Consider the following 21,996-nt stretch of genomic DNA (forward strand, 5'->3'; position numbering starts at 1 on the left):
GCCTGGTCCACACACTGGCTCCTTTCCTCCCCAGGGAGGCTCCAAGCAGGATCTGGAACTGGAAGGGGCCAACCATAGACTGGGGCCGACCATAGACAGTCTCCCAGGAGATGCCCAACTCTACAGACATGTATGCCGAAGCATTCAAGCAAGAAGAGAGTTCCCGCCAAGAAACCAGGATGTCTCCTCTCTTCTCCCAGGACGTACCAAGTTGGTAGGACATGATATCCACACACCCCCATGGTGGGTGAGGTGGGAGTGGCCCGAACGGCAGGCAATCAAAGAGATGGACGAGATGGTTCACGATGCTCCCCCAAGGAGCAATCGAAGAGGTTGGTAAAAGCCCGAGGGTCTTGGTCCTAAAACCAGATGGAAGTGACCTCTTCTCCAATGACCTCCACCACTCTCTCTGAGTGACTCCCACTCTCCCCATGCCCAGAGCAGCTGGTAGAGCGCTTGGGACAGGCAAGGCATCTCTCTACTCTTGATCTAACTGAGGGCTAGTTCCTCTCACCCCTACGGCCAAGGAGAAGATGGAATTTTCTAGGAGGTGCTGTTCCAGGACTGTTGGCCTGATTGGTGCCGGAGCCACCTTCCAGAGGTTGATTTTGTTTCCTTGTAGAATTCATTAATCCCTTCCGGGCATCAATAATATGCAGACTCCAGGAACATGCTGCACCCTACCTGGTGGATGTTGTCATCCACACAGTCCCGGATTGACCACCTGGAAACGGAAAGACGCAGGGTTGAACGGCAGAAAGTGGGCCAGGAAGTGTTTTCTGGCCTAGAGTGAAGCAAGTCCAGGCGCTCTGTGAGCGGCTAAGACCACAACAGAAAGTTGGCTACTACCAAAGATGTATATTTAATTGGGTTATACCAAACCGTGAATGAATAGAATAAGTATCTTATTCTTCACTTTGTAGACATTTGATACCCCTTCTCCTACAGGACCCCAAAGAAGGAACCAGAGGAGGACACCTGGACCCCAAAAGTGGACAGAGCGTTTAAGAACTTAAAGGTGGACAACGCACAACGTCCAGACTTTGACAGGCCTCTCCTCTTCCACGCTAATGTCGTTACTTGACCGGCATCCCGACCACCGTGCAGGACCAGCCCACAGAAATGCGGATTGCGCTCTGCCGGCTTCACTCGCCGTGGGGCCCCGCCGCTGCCGCTCCAAGGTTGAAGCTAACCAAAGGGTGGGGGTCTGGGATGAAGGGACACGGAACAAAGCCGAGACCGGCTCCTCCGCCTGGCCCTGCACCACACCAGCTCCGCGGAGCTGCAGAAGTGAACCAGGGGAAGGCGGCATGGGGGGCGGGTAGCTCCAGGATCAGGCTGAGGACTAAATTGTGGAACTCTGACCACGAGGGACGGGATCTGGTGCAGAAGAGGAGGAATGAGAGCGGGGTGGCAGGTGGGAGGAAAACACTGGGATGGACCCCAACCGTTTGACCTTTAACCACATCAAACTAGATGTTTAGACTAAGGGTCTACAGTAAGTGCCCATGAGCAAAGCTCTGAACCAACAACCTGCTGACTGGTTCCAACTACCTCTGGATAAAAACTTTGAACTACCTGATGAAGGAGGAGAAACACGGAGCTAAGACTGTTCAACTTTATTGGAACTTTGAGAGAAAACAAAATTAATCACAAAACAAACATGAAGTCAGTTGATACACAATATAAAACATATGGAATGAGGACAGACGGGTGCAGAGAGAGACAGGTCGGTTGAGGATGTGCCTGTGCTCGGGCAGAGAGAGGGAGACCAATAGTTTTAAAATTATTGTCTATTTGACCATGTTTTTGTTGTCGTTGTCATGGTGTTGTTACTACATTATTATTTACCAATTCATTCATGGATTTCCTTATTGTCTCAATGTCTTCACCTGATGATGAGTCTTGGGTTGTTGTTATTATGCACGTCTTGTTATGACAATAAAGCAAATTTGATTTAATTGGAAATTGAGAGCGAGTGAGAGAGAGAGAGAGAGAGAGAGCGAGAGAAAGAGTGTAAGAGACAGAGAGAGGGAGAGAGAGAGGTGGATTATCGTGTCACTTTTGTCCAAGTTGAGAGAGCTGTGAAGAGCAGAGAACAAGAAATTATTCTTAAATTATGAAATCAATATTACTCAATCATCATTATTCTATTAACACACACACACACACACACACACACACCTGTTTGATGAACTGAGCAGCGTTGAAGAGCTCACTGCAGCCGTACAGAACCTTCTTGCCCTGTTTAGACTGAGAGGGAGTTTATTACAACCCATTCAAATAAGAAATAAGTCAATGAACAAAAGAATCAAATCAAACAAAGTGTGTATGTGTATTGTGTGTCTGTGTGTAGTGTGTGTGTGTATTGTGTGTGTGTGCGTCTGTATGTAGTGTGTGCGTATTGTGTGTGTATTGTGTGTGCGTATTGCGTGTGTGTGTATTATATGTGCGTATGTGTGTGTGTATTGTATGTGTGTGTATATATTGTATGTGTGTGTGTATATATTGTATGTGTGTGTGTGTATTGTACGTGTGTGTGTATTGTGTATAGTATGTGTGTGTGTGTGTGTGTGTGTTTTGTATGTGTGTGTGTGTATTGTATGTGTGTGTGTATTGTGTATTGTATGTGTGTGTGTGTGTGTGTGTGTGTGTGTGTGTGTGTGTGTGTGTGTATTGTGTGTGTGAGTGTATTGTGTTTGTGTGCGTGTGTGTACAGTGTGTGTATTGTGTGTGTACCTTAGTGTAGTCCACCAGATTCTGGTACTCGATGTAGTTCCCTCCTCCCACCACGAACACGATGGCCTGTTGCCATGACGACAGGACGGTCAGTAGGCGCTAACGCAAACTACACTATGTACAGTAATGCATGCTGGGAGTCCCTACCACAAAGCAGGAAGTAAACATCTCTGATTCAGATTTGTTCCTAATTATCCATCCATGCCTCAATCTCGCCATCCATCTGTCAATCCATCCATCCACCCCTCCATCGATCCATATGTTAATCCATCCATCCACCCCTCCATCCATCCATATGTTAATCCATCCATCCACCCCTCCATCCATCCATCCGTCCGTCAATCCGTCCGTCAATCCATCCATCCTTTAAACCATCCATCCATCCATCCCTGACCTCCTGAAAAGGGTTCTTGTTCCTGGGGATGGAGCTGTGGAGAGAAAGAAAAATCCATGACTCAGCGTTTGCCAGACACATGACTCAGCGTTCCTGGTTTCTGTGTTTCACCTTTCGCTGCCGCGCAGCATCTTGGGGTCAAAGTATCGGTACCCGTCTGTTTCCTGGAACCAGAGAGGAGAGTCAGCGACCAATCAGACCGCTGCGTCCAAACCATGTGACCAATCAGAACCTGCTGGGTGTGTGCACGCTGCTCATTACATGCACACACTTGTTATTGAAGACAGATAGGGATCAAAGTCTCTGTCTGTCTCTCTCTCTCTGTCTGTCTCTCTCTCTCACACAACAGGATCTTTGTTGTCTGTAACTTCAGAGGCTGAGAATCACCAAATTGCTGTTACAGTGTGTATGTGCACAGTGTGTATGTGCACAGTGTGTATGTGCACAGTGTGTATATGCACAGTGTGTATGTGCACAGTGTGTATGCCAGGAATGCCAAATGATTATAAACGACTGGAGGAGACCTCTTTTTGGCAAATTCAGCCCAAAACCTGAAATCCAGGCAGAGGTGTGTGTGTGTGTGTGTGTATGAGTGTGAGTGTGAGTGTGTGTGTGTGTGTCTTACAGGATGTGACTTCATCTCCATCAGGTTGTCCAGGATACGAGTCACTGGAAGGTTCTAGAAGAGACAGTTGGGATCTGTGTTATTATGATTAATAATAAGAGTTCAGTTAGCTGTTTTGGGGGAGGATCTGGTGACACACACACACACACACACACACACACACACACACACACCCCCCCCCCCCCCCCCACACACACACACACACACACCCCCACACACACATGTGTGTGTGTGTGTGTGTGTGTGTGTGTGGTGTGAGGATTACAAATGGCTGTCAAGACACTTCTTCACTGCCCCCACCACCCAACACTCCGTCATGAGCAGCGCTGGACGGCGCCCCCTGCTGCTGACAGACGGGCGGAGCCGGCCAGCGCTGACCTCAGCTTCCTGATTCAACAGCCAATAAGCTGCCGTTGCCGGTTAAACAAACAAAGCCCAGTGTTTTCTGCAGGTTACCACAACAGACAACTACTGCTGTGTGAGTGTGTGTGTGTGTGTGTGTGTGTGTGTGTGTGTGTGTGTGTGTGTGTCTGTGTGTGTATGTGTGTCTGTGTGTGTGTGTGTGTGTGTGTGAGACTCACATGTTGTTTGAGCACCAAGTTTTTAACTCCTTCCATCACAAACTGAGATCCTGAATTCACAACTCTGGAAAAAAGACTGAGAGAGTAGAGGGGGAAGGGATGGAGGAGGGGATGGAGGAGGGGACGGAGGAGGGAATGGAGGGTGGATGGAGGAGGGGACGAAGGAGGGAATGGAGGGTGGATGGAGGAGGGGAGCAGGGTTCAGATGGGGATCCCTCTGGAAAGAGATTCCATCTCAATGTGGCTTTGCTGCTTAAATAAAAGTCAAAATAAACAAACTAAATAAAACTCAGCGTCGCGCTCTGAACCAAGAGACAAAAAAAAACAAATAAAGAGGATTACAGCTGACTTCAGTGTGTGTGTGTGTGTGTGTGTGTGTGTGTGCCTGTTGGTGTGTGTGTGCGTGTCACCCCATGGGCTTCACTCCGCTGGTGCCGTAGTTTGCAGGAGTGGCGGCCATCTTGGTGAAGGCCCTGAACAGGAAACCAGGAAGACGCATCAACACCCTGGACTGTGTATTAACATGAATATGAATATTCAGTTTCATTTCAGTCTCTCCAGGACGCCGGGATTTGGGGATCCTAATATTAATAAAAATGTCCAAACGCTCCACCCCATCACTGAGGGGCGGAGTAATCTCACACAACAGATTTCTTTACTGTGTCGAAATGTAAACATATAGAAGCAAATTGCATCACAAGTTTGGAGACAAGACACTGCAACATCATCTCAGGACTGTTATATTATTTAGTACAATATTATAATTCAGTGTTTACGTATTATTTAGGGTTATAATACTACACAGAACCAGGTTGTACAGCACTTTGTAACTGGGTTTTTGCAAAATAAAGTTATTATTATTATTATTATTGTTATTACCAGTAGTTATTTTACAGTTTGCATTTAATAAAACGCTGCCGCTGACTCACTTCCACTGTTTGACGTAGTTCAGAGGTGAAAGGTCACACCCTGCGTCCAGCAGAGCCTTCTTGTATTGCTCCAGGTCCGACTGCAACACACGCACACACACGTACATCAGTGCTGACCTTTGACTCCTGTTCTCTGTGATAAGTCACGGTACGAGTCTAGTCAGCAAGGTCACCCTCCATATTTAGGTGCAGTGAGACACGTCCTCCATATTTAGGTGCAGTGAGACCTGTCCTCCATATTTAGGTGCAGTGAGACACGTCCTCCATATTTAGGTGCACTGAGACGCGTCCTCTATGTTTAGGTGCAGTGAGACACAGCCTCCTTATTTGGGTGCAGTGAGACACATCCTCCTTATTTGGGTGAAGTGAGACACATCCTCCACATTGAGGTGCGGTGCGACACATCCTGGTACTTTAGGACTTCTTGGATGAGGACAGACAGGGGAGAAGAAGAATCAAGCGCCCCACCGACCGCCCCCCGAGCTGAAGCTCATTAGTCTCGGCTTAATTCACAGAGTTCTGGGATAATGTTGTTTCTGGAGCAGATAGCGTGAAAACATTCTGTTCATTTCCTGCTTCCTGTCTGTGGAGGAGTGAGCTGGGCGGATGGTCAACAGTGTCCAGTGTCCGCTTTCAGGCAGCACCACCCACACCACCCGCCCCACAAAGAGGCTCTGAGCAGGGAAACCACGGAGGGGTTCTGCAGAAACACTCAGGACCACGAAACCCAGATCTGATGCTTTAAATTCAGACGCTGATCGTCCCACGAAGCAGCACAGAGATAACAGGAAGTTATTACGCCGCCATGTTGGTCTGGAATATTAAAGGCCACATATTATGAAAAAACTCACTTTTTCAGAGCTTGTGCACATAGTACACCGTAAAATAAGACAACCCAGTCAGTTTGTTGTTTGTTGCTGTGATTCAACAAGCCGTTTAGATTTGCCTCCCCCTCCTACGTCAGGTGGGGGCTCATTGGAACTACAACGCACGCCAGAGGATACCCGTCAATCCTCCCACTTTTCCCCGGGATTCTCCCGTATTCTGCCTTCACCTCCCTTTTAAATATTTTCCCTTAAATGGTCCATATTTTTAACCTGTCTCAGGTAACCTTGACCGTAGGGTCAGAGTGATTTCCGCTCCGCGTCCCCGTTCCTCCAAACAAAAGCAATAAAAAACGTTTTTATTGTGCTCTTTTGCGCGTAACGCCCCACCCCCGGGGCGGGGGAGAGCAGCGGCTCATTTGCATTTAAAGCTACGGATGCACAAACTGCCTGTGGCGAACGGGAGGGGTTTAGAGGCATGTTAGAATGACTAGAACGCATCATCTCAGGGGTATTTTCAGCAAAGAAAATTCCGAGACATGTTTTGGGGACCACAGGGACCTTTATTAACTTGTGTAAAAAGCAGAATAGGTCCCCTTTAACACTAATAAACCACATGCGTTACAATCAAGAGATCATAAAACAAACACATGCAAGCTGCTGCGGTATTATGGGATGTTGTGGTTACTGTCCCTCAGATTACCGACTAATTTAACCTTTATTTCACCGGGAGGTCCCTGGAGTTTAAAATCTCTTTTAATCTGACCCGACTCCGGAGCTCGTCTGATCTTTTCCTTCTGGGCTCCGAGCTGAACTCCCTGTTCCAAAAACAACTTGTCTCTTTTTCCACATCTTCCATCAATAGCAGAAGAATGGAGGCGGCCCCGTCCATATGCAGAGCTGCGTGGTTTCGGGACATGGGGGATGATGGATGACGTCCCAGTGGGTTTGAAACGCTCCCTTTCTTAGAATGCATCCTTTATGATGTCACTGAGCGCTCGCAGCACAGTGTGTCCTGGGATCAGGTTTTCCGCTGGGCTCCAGCTCAAGGTTCCTACGAATCGCTCTGTTGCAGATCCACGTTTGTTATTGTTTTGAAATACTTCAGCCTTCAGATATTTCCCATATTAATAAAAATATGAAGAAGCCTTTCATAACTTTTGTTATCAACATGTTTACCGCTTAATAACCCTGTGACTATTTAAAATCTACAGTAGTTTGAGAGGAAGTGAGTGATGGGTTGAGGCGGGAAGAGGGGGCCTCCCTGTAGAACGGCCTAATTTCATTGGACGACATTTAGACATGATTTTTGTTTTGTTTTTTTGCTAACCTTCTGTCTCATTCAAAGGGCCAGACTGAATCGATGTGCGGGCCCCAGCTTGGCCCCCGGGCTGCCCGTTGAACGGGCCCGCTCTCCACACTCTAGATGTGTGAACATGGAGGACATCCCTCAGAGCGGGCGGAGCACAGAGGGATTAGTGATGAAGATGCAGCTGCTGCTTAACGACCGAAAGGTAGTAACCGCTAATCCCTCTAATCCCGGCTCCCATTGGGATTATCTGCCTTTTGAAGATGAGGCCACCGGAAAATTTGGGAAAACCATGAAAAGCTAAATGACACTCCCAGGGCTTTGAGATGGTTTTAACTGAAAAACCCTTCACCCTGATGTGGACAGTCTACTACCAGAGAATAACAGAACCACCAGAGAACATGTCAGGACACTGACCTCTGCTCTTTGTGCCGAGTAGAAAACTAGACATTAAATCAGTTCTCACACACACACACACACACACACACACACACACACACACACACACACACACACACACACACACACACACACACACACACACACACACACACACACACACACACACACATACCTCAGAAGGAGCCTGCTGAGTGGTGATGTAGTAAATTAGGAACAGTCTCATCTTGTCTTCTGGAGTTCCAGCTGAAAACATGTGCGCGCACACACACACACACACACACACACACACACACACACACACACACACACACACACACACACACACACACACACACACACACACACACACACACACACACACACACACACACACACACACACACTTTAGCCAAATAAATGAACAGGTGTGTATATGCTATAATCAGTGTGTGTGTAAAGCAGCAGATCTATATACTTTAACATTTATGTAAATATCTGTGTTGGTGTAGGTATGCTGGTGGTGGTATATTGCTAAACCTACTGTACTGAGAGGACCAACTTGTGTCAATGTGTCTTAGTGTGTCAGTGTATGTAAGTGTGTGTGTGTGTCTCAATTTGTGTATTGTGCGTGTATAATTGTGAGTGTTGCTGTACTTCTGAGGCTCAATCCGTGTGTGTGTGTGTGTGTGTGTCTGTTACCGTCAGGGTCGCTGATGATGTCCAGCAGTGATTTGTCCAGAGTAGATTTACTCATCAGCTTCTCTTCGTACTCAAAGTATACGTCCAGCTTACGACTCTGTGCACAAACGCGCACACACACACACACGCACACCCACACACACACTGAATAAAGCATCTATCTAACTTAATCCTGCTGCCTCATGTGTCTTTTAACCCTGTGGACAGTGAAAGGCTCCGTCCCAGAAGAACCTGGATGCTCCTCAGGGTTCTGGTGGGATTGATGGGAGCAGCAGGAGTATTTTAAAAGTAACATCTCTGCATGATATGATCCTACTTCTTCCTCTTTATGAGAACTCAGCAGCAGCATTTTGAACGCAGTCATCTAACCTCGTGGAAATGAAAGCATTGGTAAGGTTTCCCAGGTCTTTGGACTTGAATCCTCTAATCAACGCTATGATCTTGGGACGATAACAGGCCGACTGTCATTGGGTTGATAAGGGGTAGAAATCTAGGTCTGCATCCAAAATGACGCCGGGATTTCTGACCTGGCTTCTAGTCTGCAGAGACAGGCGCAAACATTCAGTCAAACACCATCATCTCGTGTTTCCATCTCTTGTTTAGTTGAAGGAGGTTGTGGGTCATCCAGTCGTTGATCTGGGTGATGCGCTGACCATGCTGTCAATTTGAGTGTCTGCATATTTATGGGAGGTACATTTATTGTTTCGCAAAATCTTGCCTCAGGGCAGCATGAATAACAAGGGGCCTGGCGTCGACCCTTGAGGGACTCCACAAGTCACGTTAACTCTTTAAGAAACAAAGTTGCACTGGAGACAAAGTAATTCCTCTTGTGCAGATAGATCCTAAACCAATGAAGGACAGATTCAGAAGGTCCAGCCCATTTTCAGCCTCTCCAGCAAAGACGGACAGACAGACAGACAGACAGTGTTCTACCAAAGACAGCGTGGTGTGATGATGAGGGAAAACTACTACTGCAGTAGTATTGTGTCAGTACTGCAGTAGTACTGTATGGTGCCAGGACTGCAGTAGTATTATGTCAGGACTGCAGTTGTACTGTATGATGTCAGGACTGCAGTAGTATTGTGTCAGGACTGCAGTTGTACTGTATGGTGTCAGGACTGTAGTAGTATTGTGTCAGTACTGCAGTAGTATGGTGTGAGTACCTTGATGTGGTCCAGTACTGCTGTCGCTACGTTGGTGTGCAGGTCGATAAGTCGTTTCTTCTCCAGCAGCTCTGGCAGAGAGCTGCAGAACAAACTAATTGGTAAGCACCTCAACCAGCTAGTTAGTACTTGCACACCTTAACCAGCTAGTTAGTACTTGCACACCTTAACCAGCTAATTAGTACTTGCATACCTCAACCAGCTAGTAAGTACTCATACACCTTAACCAGCTCTTTAGTAACTGCACACCTTAACCAGCTAGTAAGTACTCGCACACCTAACATAGCTTGTTAGTACTTGCACACCTCAACCAGCTAATTAGTACTCACACACCTTATCCAGCTGGTTAGTACTCAGTGTGTACTGTGTAGTACTTCAATGTTCGAGTTATATATACATACAGTCATACATATATGCAGTGAAATGTCATGACACCCGGTGATTATGCACAATAAACTTTAAAAATACTAAAATGTGCATAATCGACACAAGGTGCTTGCACGTACTGTGTAGTACTTCAGTGTGTACTGTGTAGTGCTTCAGTGTGTACTGTGTAGTACTTCAGTGTGTACCTGACAGCAGAGGTGAGTTTAGCAGTGTTGTCAGACAGCATGCTGATGGCGCCATCATCCTCTGCTTCTAGACCCTGGACAGACACACACAGACACACACACACACACACACACACAGACACACAGACACACACACACACACACACACACACACACACAGTTAAAAACATCTAAACATGTTCCAGCTGGATGATCCGTAGGCGTGTCCTCACTATACTAGTTAAACATGCATCAGTCTAATGTCCCCACTAGAACAGTTACATTACAAGGAACTGAAGGTGCCACAGCGGTTAAGGCAACACCTAGTGTCAAAAATAAACTGCTTGTCTTTAAACAGAACAGAAATGGTCCCCACTTGGGTGCAAATGCAAGAATGTGTTTCTGTGTGTGTGTGTGTGTGTGTGTGTGTGTGTGTGTGTGTGTGTGTGTGTGTGTGTGTGTGTGTGTGTGTGTGTGTTGCTCACCATGATGGTTTTGAGCCGCTTCACCTCGTCCTCCTGAGCTCGGTAGCGGTCCAGTTCCTCCTGAACCGACTCGGCCACTTCTGGGAAGGGACTGAAACAGCCAATCACAGGCCTCAGATGCAGAACCGCACACACACACACCACAGTACACACACACACACACACAACACAGTACACACACACACACAATACACACTACACAGTACACGCACACACATCACAGTACACGCACACTACACACACACTACACAGTACACACACACACAACACAGTACACACACACACACACACACACAATACACAGTACACACACACACACACAATACACACTACAGAGTACACACACACACATCACAGTACACGCACACTACACACACACTACACAGTACACACACGCACTACACAGTACACACACATTACACACACACCTGCCCTTGTGCTTCTGCCAGAAGGTGTCAGCGGCCGTCAGGTCGTACGTCTTGCGGTTCTTCTTCTTGGGTCGGGCTCCGGCAGGATGCTCCGCCCCCGACCCCTCCTCCATGCTGACCCTATTCAGGTGAAAGTCCTGGAGCGCGCGTGTGCGCACACACACACACACACACACACACACACACACACACACACACACACACACCTTCAACCTTGTGTGCACTGAGCGGTTCCTCATCAGCCAATCAGAGAACAGAGCAGAGTGGTTAGGTGACCAGGTGTGGCACACTGCATCTTTATTTATAAAGCTATAGTTAACACCGCCCTTTAGTGAACATCACCCTCTCAGATCTTTAACGTTTCAAAGTGTAAACTGGTACGTTACGTTACAAACTCCACACGTTTGAATCGGTTTCAGTCTACACCTTGTGTCTCTTCTCCGCTTCAACATCTTTTTATTCTATCTCTTTGCCCTTTAAAGTTCTGATCAAACAGACGGTTCTGCTCCAAACTGGCGCCGAGCGGTTCTGATGGCTCCCACAGACCCCGCTCCGCTTCCAAACCCAACAGCCTGAGGCCATCGCTCAGGCGTTGCCGCGGCGACTGAGCCCGTGTGCTGGAAGCACAGAGCGTCTCACCAGGACGTCGTGGATCAGCGCCTGGTAGGTCCAGGTGTGGTGGAGGGGCGTGGCCAGGTCCACGTTACGATCTGCCAGGACAAACAGAGGCCTCTGGAAACTGGAGGAAGAAATATGGTGATGAGCGGAGCAGAGCATCATGGGAAGTGGAGGCACACCCTCTGTCTGTCTGTCTACCTGTCTGTCTCTATCATCCTGTTTCCATTCCAACATTAGAACACACAACAACATAAAAAGTGATAAAGTCTCACGAGAAAACAACAACAAACACAACAATCGGTTAAAGACGAGGAAACAGAATCAATACAACATTGTTTTTCGAGGTCGATTGGACTTTTCAAACCGCGCGTGATCTCCATTTGTCTTTGCTTGTATTGATCTCATGTCGACCTGGAAACAACAAACTAAACCTGTCAAAGACAGTTCTCCCCCTGCGATGCGCTCCCTGCTGGAGGCAGAGGGGAACCACAGCGAATATCTGAGCTGGACACGGAGGATGTGAGTGACCGTGTGGAAAAGTACAGAGTAACTCACAGATAATGTCGAACTGTCAGCCATGAAGTGAGTGAATCACAGGTGGACGTGGATCTGTCTGTCTGTCTAACCTGTCCGCCTGTCTTTCTCACCTGAACTGTCCTCCTGTCATGCTGTCTCCAGTGAACAGACTGTTCCTGGCGTCTCTCAGGTTCTCACGAAGCTTCTTATCCAGCTTCTACACACACACACACACACACACACACACACACACACACACACACACACACACACACGCGCACACACGCGCGCACACACACGCGCACACACACGCGCACACACACGCGCACACACACGCGCACACACACAAACTTAGAAAACAGATGCTCTTGGTCCATACAAAGTACAAAGCAAGTGACCCAAACATTAGTATTGTACGTGCAATTCACCAAAAAATACAAATAAATGTAAAATACATAATAAACTGCACTGTATTTTTTTAATATGAATATTCAACTTCATTCAATATGTTTAATATAATATTTCTACATGTACTCACCACCGCCACCATCTCTGCTGCGTTCCCTGTCGGACAGCGGATTATAGGTACTGCACCTGCGCGTGCACACACACACACACACACACACACACACACACACACACACACACACACACACACACACACACACACACACACACACACACACACACACACACACACACACACAGTGTCAAGGCTTTTCCACCAAACAGACTGAGTGCGACCCTCTGGTGGAGCTGGCTGGTACTGTAGGTCTCACCGAGAGTGACGAAGAAGCAGAAGAGCGAGTCGACGATGGAGTCCATGATCTGCTCCATGTCTGTGTCCAAGATGTCCGGCCTGTTGATGGCTACAGACAGACAGGTCCAACAGAACAACAGGTTAATCAGACAGGTCAGAAAGACAGACAGACAGTCAGACAGGTTAATCAGATCAGACAGACAGACAGACAGACAGACAGACAGACAGACGGTACCGTGGTAGGAGATGAGCTCCTTGTTCTGGTGACACAAGATGAACATGTCGTCCTCCAGTGTGATGAAGTTCAGGTATTGATCATAAACCTGTCAGTGAGCGATCAGAAGAAAGTGATTGATCAATAACTTTCACATCGATAGACACAGTTACTGTGTTGGACTGTGAAAGACAGGAGTATAAGAATACCATCAATAATAATAAAAAAAATATATAATAATGTTAATAGTAATAGCTGCAGGCACCAATACACAGAGTCCAGTTTAGTCGTGTTGGGTGCGTTTTACAGTTTCCGGGGGTCTCTGAAACGCAGCACGATTTTATGAGTTTACTTGAACGCAGCATGGGTCTATCGTCTCCTTGTTGCTCGTCTCGTGGAGCAACCGCTGTGTGGTCGACACAGCGCAACCCTCTGAATGCACATGAGCCCCCAGAGACAGAAACCGGACTGACATAAAATCGATTCATGATGTCACAAAGCGGCCCGCTTCTGAAACTGATCAAATCGTCTCAAAGTTCTTCTACTTCTGGTAAAATGACGAGTTTTTCACTCATTTCTGCTCCAAATGTACATTTACATGATATTGGTCAAACTCGAACGACAAGACTTGTGAAATGTCCCAGTTTGAATGAGACCCCAACCGTGTCTGTGGCTCACAGCTACGTGTTAGCTCCATTTATTAAACGTATGTACAAAAGCAAAGTAAATAAATATATTTACACAGTCGTAGATGTATAATATTTTTGTATTGAATATTCTAAATCAAATAAGTAAGTTATTTTAAAAATAAATAAACATTACGACTTGGAACAAAATAATTTCCATTTGTGAAGTAAAAGTAATATGTGCAGCTGCTTTGACTAACATTTCACTTGAATAAAATTGTGATAAAATAAAAACAATAAAAAATATGGCAAGTAGGTCTAAATAAATAATAGTTTGTGGTGTTATAATTGACATAATAAATATTTACCGTCTGCTTTGGGTCAAAATAAAATTTCCAAAAACCACCAAACTACAGATGCATGCGTCCCTGTTGTCAAGGATACGTCATCTTTCTGCTTCTCCTCAGAGTCGTGGACGCTGCGCTCTTTCTCCGCTCCGTGTTTACTTTGTTTACAAGCACCACCTGTCCACCAGGGAGGGGGCGGGGCTTATTTCTATATCCACTAACGTGATTGGTCACAGGTGACGGGTCAGCTTTAGATCGTCCAAACTGATTGGCTTTCCGTTGCCACTTGCCAAACGTGGAAAAAACATTTGCCCCAGTGGTGCCGTGTGGCCAGGATGCTTTCTAAAAACTAGATACTTCCCCATGCGATTAATCAATTTGGAATCCAGTACATAATGCGATCAGTCGAACTGTGAAATAATTGAAAATCACCATCCTTTAAAACACAACGCATCCAAACAAGATTACAGGAAAAGTGGAGGAAGAATAACAAACTAACAAAGTGAAAACGAAAGTGGGAGAAATCAATCCTGATCAGGCCTAATCTTGCTATGGCTGATCATAATCCCCCGTTACCTTGGTAATCTGGGTGACGGCGTTGGCGGCCAGCGCTGAGCTTGCGATGTCCTCCAGTTTGCTGCGGCTGATCGCTGAGATGAAGTTCAGGAAGTAGGACTCGTAAAGCTGGTTCCTCAGGTCCTGCGTGAGCACGCACACACACATGCACGCACGCACGCACGCACACATGCACACACACAATTACTCAAACTATTTTATATGGTACAACATTGTGCATGTGTTGTGATCCCATCCATCCTCCCACCCTCTCTCCTCCACCCACCTGGCAGATCCTGTCGATGTTCTCCTCCGTCGGCATCACAAAGTAGATCGCTGGAACATTTGGAATGGGATCTCTGTCTGAGTGGAGCAGCCTAGAAACAGACATGTAGGGAGACAGACAGGTGAAGAGACAGGTAGAGAGACTATGTCAATGCCTGGGAAATAATGTGTTCATGTGTGTGTGTATGTGCAGTGTGTACGTAGTGTGTGTGTATGTATATATGTATGTTTGTGTGTATGTGCAGTGTGTATAGGCAGTATATGTATGTGCAGTGTGTATACGTGCAGTATGCAGTGTGTGTATGTGCTGTATGTAGTGTGTATATGCAGTGTGTGTATGTGCAGTATGCAATGTGTGTATGTGCAGTGTGTGTATGTGGAGGACGCAGTGTGTGTATGTGCAGTAAGCAATGTGTGTACTTGCAGTATGCAATGTGTGTATGTGGAGTGTGTTTATGTGCATTGTGCAGCATGTGTATGTGCAGTGTGTGTACGTGCAGTATGCAATGTGTGTATGTGGAGTGTGTTTATGTGCAGTGTGCATCATGTGTATGTGCAGTGTGTGTATGTGCAGTAAGCAGTGTGTGCATGTGCAGTCTGAGTAGGGGAAGTATGCAGTATGTGCATGTGCAATATGCAGCACGTGTATGTGCATGCGTGCGGGCGTGCGCGTGTATTTGCAGTGTGTGTGTGTGTGCAGTGTGTGTGTGTGTGTGTTCTTACAGGTGCAGGGTGATGCCCATGTCTCTCAGCTCTTTGACCAACAAAAGAGGAGAGATGATGTCCTGACCGAAGCGATCGTAGATCAGCACCTGGAGGTCAGAGATCAGAGGTCACACATGCAGAGAGACAGCGACAGACAGGCAGACAGACAGACAGAGTAGGACAGTAAGGTGTGTTGTACCTTCCATACTGGTTCAGCTGCTGTGTTCTTCAGAGGAGGAGAATTGAAATTTAACATACGCTTCAACGCAGCTGGAGAGAGAGAGACAGAGACAGAGAGAGAGATAGAGAGAGAGACAGGGAGAGACAGAGACAGAGAGAGACAGAGCGAGAGAGACAGACAGAGACGCAGAAAGACAGAGAGAGAGAGCAGGGGAGAGACAGAGACAGTGACAGAGGAGAGGGAGAGAGAGAGAGAGAGAGAGAGAGAGAGAGAGAGAGAGAGAGAGAGAAAGGGAGAGACAGAGACAGAGAGAGACAGAGAGAGAGACAAAGAGAGAGACAGAGACACAGAAAGACAGAGAGAGACAGAGAGAGGGAGAGACAAAGAGAGAGAGAGAGACAGAGACACAGAAAGACAGAGAGAGACAGAGGGAGAGAGAGACAGAGACAGAGATAGAGAGAGAGACAGGGAGAGACAGAGACAGAGAGAGACAGAGCGAGAGAGACAGACAGAGACGCAGAAAGACAGAGAGAGAGAGCAGGGGAGAGACAGAGACAGTGACAGAGGAGAGGGAGAGAGAGAGAGAGAGAGAGAGAGAGAGAGAAAGGGAGAGACAGAGACAGAGAGAGACAGAGAGAGAGACAAAGAGAGAGACAGAGACACAGAAAGACAGAGAGAGACAGAGAGAGGGAGAGAAAGAGAGAGAGAGAGACAGAGACACAGAAAGACAGAGAGAGACAGAGGGAGAGAGAGACAGAGACAGAGAGAGGGAGAGACAGACAGAGACAGACAGAGAGAGAAAGAGAGAGATTGAGAGAGAGACAGAGAGTCAGCAAGACAGAGTCAGAGAGACAGAGTCAGAGAGAGTAAATAACCAGATAAAATCCAAGAAAGCTGTATCTGATCAGCAGATAGTGGGAGGGGTTGTACTAACAATGTGCAGAATATATCTACATATATGATTATAATATAATTTAATATAATATAACATAATAAATATAGTATATTACAACATAATACAGTATAATACAGTATAAGATAATATAATATAGTAAAGTACAATATAATATAGTATAACATAGCATTATATAGTATAATATAAAATAGTATAGTACAATAAGATAAAATTATATATTATAATATAAGATAATATAATATAGTATAATATAATATAATATAGGATTGTACAATATAATATAATATAGTATAATATAATCTAATAAAGAATAGTAAAATATAATTCAATATAGTATAGTACAATGTAAAATTATATAATATAGTACAATATAATATAGTATAGTACAATATAAGATAATATAATGCAATATAATGTAATATAATATAGAATAGTACATTATATTATAATATAGTACAATATAAGATAATATAGTATAGTATAGTACAAGATAATATAATATAGTATGATATAATATAATATAGAATAGTAAAATATAATATAATATAGTATAGTACAATATAAGATGATATAATATAGTATAATATAATATAGAATAGTACAATATATTATAATATACAGTTCTGTGTGTTGATGCAGTATGACTTTAAAATGAGAATCTTTTCCATTAAAGTGTGTACAATATGAGATGATATAATATAGTATAATATAATATAATATTGAATAGTACAATATAATATAATATAGTACAATATAAAATAATATAACATAGAATAATATAGAATAGTACAATATAATATAGTACAATATAAAATAATATTATATAGTATAATATAATATGGAATAGTACAATATAATATAATATAGTACAATATAATATAATATAGAATAGTACAATATAATATAATATAGTACAATATAATATAATATAGAATAGTACGATATATTATAATATAGTACAATATAATATAATATAATATAGTATAATATAATATAAAATAGTACGATATATTATAATATAGTACAATACAAGATAATATAATATAGTATAATATAATATAGAATAGTACAATATATGATAATATACAGTTCCGCGTGTTGATGCAGTTTGACTTTAAAATGAGAATCTTTTCCATTAAAGTGTGTAAAGTGCTTGTAAACAGCGTCAGTCCAACTCATCATCTTTACACCAAAACACTTATATAACATAATATAATATAGTATCGTACAATATAATACAGTATAATATAATATAATAAAACAGCGTCAGTCCATCTCTTCATCTTGTAAATAAAGCACAATCCTGCGTTAAATGTCATAAATGTTTGTTTCCAGACCTGTCTGCTTCTCCCGGATGGAGGTCGCCATCTTCGATGTTGACGCGATGACGTGGCCCTCCCGTGACGTCATCATTCGTCTGCCGAGCTGATCGGAAAGTTTTGACATGAATATTATTGGTTGTGGCTTCATATCCTGAATTCTAAATCATACATGATGACATTCTGAGTTTTATGACGTGGATATTATTGGTTGTGGCTTCATATCCTGAATTCTAAATCATACATGATGACATTCTGAGTTTTATGACGTGGATATTATTGGTTGTGGCTTCATATCCTGAATTCTAAATCATACATGATGACATTCTGAGTTTTATGACGTGGATATTATTGGTTGTGGCTTCATATCCTGAATTCTAAATCATACATGATGACATTCTGAGTTTTATGACGTGAATATTATTGGTTGTGGCTTCATATCCTGAATTCTAAATCATACATGATGACATTCTGAGTTTTATGACGTGAATATTATTGGTTGTGGCTTCATATCCTGAATTCTAAATCATACATGATGACATTCTGAGTTTTATGACGTGAATATTATTGGTTGTGGCGTCATATCCTGAATTTAAAATCATCAGTATCTCAAGATTCAAGAGGTTTATTCGTCACATGCATATACATACTTTCATACATATATGCAGTGAAATGTAATGCAACGCGGGAAAAATTGTTTTCGAATAGACCAACTAACTGATTCCTAAAACGTAATACAGTGAATTTAATACTTATAGAATAAAATAAAAATATATAGAATAAAATAAAATAAAATAAAATGGAATACATAAAGGGAATATGCTTATGTATATGGAATAGGCAATTATGTATATACAGATATGTGCATTAAAGTGACATGTGAATAAAGTGAGGTAGTGTTAGTGGGATAATACAGCACAGTATACAACAGTACGGCGCAGCAATACGGCATCACGAACAACCCAGAACAGTGACTCAGTATGCAGTACAGTATGCAGTACAGTATGCTACATACAGTACAGTGAGGTAGTGGAGCCTGTGTGTGTGGCTCAGTGAGTAACTCTAACCCTGGTGAGGTCAGCGTTGACAGTTCTTATGTCTCTTTAGTATTTATTTCCGTCTGGTGGATACAGATGGTACTGCACCCACCGGCTCCTACACTCGATTTAATCTGCTGTCTCAGATTACGTCGGCACTTATTAATAATTCATGATAATTCATAATAACACTGACACTCAGTGAAACTAACATCGCTCTGAGAAAGCGTCCCTCACGGTCCTTGTTCAACAATCACACATGAAACAAAGAATCAAAGGCCCTGCTTCTAAATCCCCATTTAAAATGCAAACAATACAACAAAACGGGTGATACATTGCAGTCCCCAAAACCAAAACAACCTAAAGCCCAGATGGCAGAGCAGAGCAGAACAGGGCGGGTCTCACCAGCCTCCTGGACGTTAAGCCCCCGCCCGGTCTGACCAGGAGCAGGTTGCCCCGGCACTGTGGTCCCCAGCGGATCCGCGGCTCAACATCCCCCAGAACGATCCGCTCTCAATTTTGTTGCTATTGGGGTTCTAAGCACAGATCACGAAGGCCAAACTCCTCCACCTAGTCCACCTGCTCTCTTTCCCTCCACCTGTTTAAAGGGACGGTGCACAGTTAACAGGGAAGTGATGTGTGGTGGCTGCGATGGTCAGCGGTTGTTGCTTTATGTGGTAAAGCTGGACACACAAGCATGAATGAACAAGAGATAAAGGCCACAGCTTCCCAGGGATCACTGTTTCAACCATCACACACAGTTTAAATCCAAGTCTGAAAGTTCAATATGACCCAACTACCATCAACCCATCTACCTACCTGTCTGTCTGTCTACCTACCTACCTATCTGTCTGTCTGTCTGTCTATCTATCTACCTCTCTCTCCACCCATCTAACCACCTATCTGGTATGCACCCCTCCCTCCCTCCTCCAGGAATTGTGTGTGGAGGCTGACCACCGTCTCTTGAAGGCAGCACAGCAGGAGGTGACCGGCAGTGGCAGGTGGTTAAAGGCTGGCTAATAAAAAAATAAATACATTTAAAAAGAGGTTAAGGATAAATCACTGCGATCACTGAGGAACGCATGCACGCACACACACACAAGAAATGACACCAGCACAATCCAGTTCAATCATTTATAATAAAGAGAAAGTAAATTAAAAAAATTTACATTTTGAAATCATGGAGCCGTGACTCCTGAGACCATTTTTCCTGCGGTAAAACAGGACAGACGCCAAGACAGTAAAAAACAGAAAAGATGAAATATGTACAATAAGAATCAGTAAAAACAATCAGAGAGAGCGAGAGAGAGAAGGGATGGAAGGACACAGCTTCTCCCTATGATGGAGTGGATACAGCGTCCAGGCACCATGGAAACCAGGGACCAGGACACAGTTCAGAAATATTAAAAAAATAAAAAATAAAATAAAATAAAAAATACAATTATAAAAAGGTCTTGTAACAATCAGCTGAAAAGCCTATTTACCTCAAAACAATATAATAATATCATGTAAATCACTCTGTGTTAGACACCAAACAGCAAAACTTAAAGCAGACTTGCAACAAATGACTATTTATACAACCATACAAACAAACAAACAAACAAACAAACAAACAACGCTCCCAGTTCCTATCACTGCCCTCCCTGTCCCTCTGAGAAAGGGTGCCTCACGGTCCTTGTTCAACAATCACGCATGAAACAAACAATGAATCCAAGGCCCTGCTTCTGAACCCCCGTTTAAAATGCAACAATACAACAAAACAGGTGATACATTGCACTCCCCAAAACCAAAACAACCTAAAGCCCAGATGGCAGAGCAGAGCAGAACAGGCCCCCACTCCCTATTATCTCTTTGAGTCTTATTCTATTTTTATTTTATTTATATTATTCTATTCACAAACTGCATTACGTTTTAGGAATCAGTTAGTTTCAGTTAGTTGCTAGGTAGGAAACAGGTTAGCTATTATGTTCGGTTTAGAACTTATTGTGCATAATCTGCGGGTGCGTTGCAAAGACACTTCACTGCATATATGTATGAACGTATGTATATGTATGTGACGATTAAACCTCTTGAACCTTGGAGCTTGAATCTTGATGGTCAGCGGTTGTTGCTTTATGTGGTAAAGCTGGACACACAAGCATGAATGAACAAGAGATAAAGGCCACAGCTTCCCAGGGATCACTGTTTCAACCATCACACACACACTGTTCAAATCCAAGTCTGAAAGTTCAATATGACCCAACGACCATCAACCCATCTGTCTACATCTATCTACCTGTCTGTCTATCTATCTGCCTACCTGTCTGTCTATCTACAGTGGGGCAAAAAAGTATTTAGTCAGCCACCAATTGTGCAAGTTCTCCCACTTAAAAAGATGAGAGAGGCCTGTAATTTTCATCATAGCTACACTTCGACTATGAGAGACAGAATGGAGGGAAAGAATCCAGGAAATCACATTGTAGGATTTTTAATTAATTAATTGGTAAATTCCTCGGTAAAATAAGTATTTGGTCACCTACAAACAAGCAATATTTCTGGCTTTCACAGACCTGTAACTTTTTCTTTAAGAGGCTCTTCTGTCCTCCACTCTGTTTGAACTCGTTATCAGTATAAAAGACACCTGTCCACAACCTCAAACAGTCACACTCCAAACTCCACTATGGCCAAGACCAAAGAGCTGTCAAAGGACACCAGAAACAAAATTGTAGACCTGCACCAGGCTGGGAAGACTGAATCTGCAATAGCTAAGCAGCTTGTTGTGAAGAAATCAACTGTGGGAGCAATTATTAGAAAATGGAAGACATACAAG

At 44.1% G+C, this 21,996-nt stretch overlaps 1 protein-coding gene across 2 annotated transcripts; it reads right to left on the reverse strand.

The window, feature by feature from the left end:
* Window positions 1–1,604: 1,604 nt before the first annotated feature.
* scfd1 (sec1 family domain containing 1) lies at window positions 1,605–18,215 on the reverse strand. 2 transcript variants are annotated; one of them, XR_013844476.1, is made up of 26 exons: window positions 18,169–18,215; window positions 15,934–16,004; window positions 15,753–15,841; window positions 15,031–15,121; window positions 14,766–14,888; window positions 13,238–13,325; window positions 13,022–13,111; window positions 12,781–12,836; window positions 12,374–12,459; window positions 11,748–11,847; window positions 11,109–11,245; window positions 10,681–10,771; window positions 10,217–10,290; window positions 9,645–9,726; window positions 8,482–8,578; window positions 7,976–8,046; window positions 5,269–5,348; window positions 4,750–4,812; window positions 4,340–4,415; window positions 3,759–3,812; window positions 3,245–3,297; window positions 3,134–3,167; window positions 2,740–2,805; window positions 2,185–2,253; window positions 1,852–2,082; window positions 1,605–1,746 (listed from the first exon to the last, which is right to left on the reverse strand). XR_013844476.1 is itself a non-coding variant. In XM_080012994.1 (25 exons), the coding sequence occupies exons 1-25, from the start codon at window positions 18,197–18,199 to the stop codon at window positions 2,059–2,061; spliced, it is 1,896 nt and encodes a 631-aa protein (XP_079869120.1). In that variant the 5' UTR covers window positions 18,200–18,215; the 3' UTR covers window positions 1,605–2,058. The 2 variants fall into 2 exon arrangements, 1 of the variants encoding a protein (XP_079869120.1); XM_080012994.1 differs by having other exon boundaries at window positions 1,605–2,082.
* Between the last annotated feature and the right edge of the window lie 3,781 nt (window positions 18,216–21,996).

Source organism: Zeus faber (assembly GCF_960531495.2).
Source record: "Zeus faber genome assembly, chromosome: 13".
Lineage (NCBI taxonomy): Eukaryota > Metazoa > Chordata > Actinopteri > Zeiformes > Zeidae > Zeus > Zeus faber.

Excerpts from the sequence above, each read along its gene's own strand:
- scfd1 (XM_080012994.1), bottom strand. The coding sequence starts at position 18,199 with ATGGCGACCTCCATCCGGGAGAAGCAGACAG. Across the intron at positions 9,727-10,216 it reads AAACTCACCTCTGCTGTCAG|CTCTCTGCCAGAGCTGCTGG; the intron begins GTACACACTGAA and ends TTTGTTCTGCAG. Across the intron at positions 3,168-3,244 it reads ATGCTGCGCGGCAGCGAAAG|CTCCATCCCCAGGAACAAGA; the intron begins GTGAAACACAGA and ends TTCTCTCCACAG.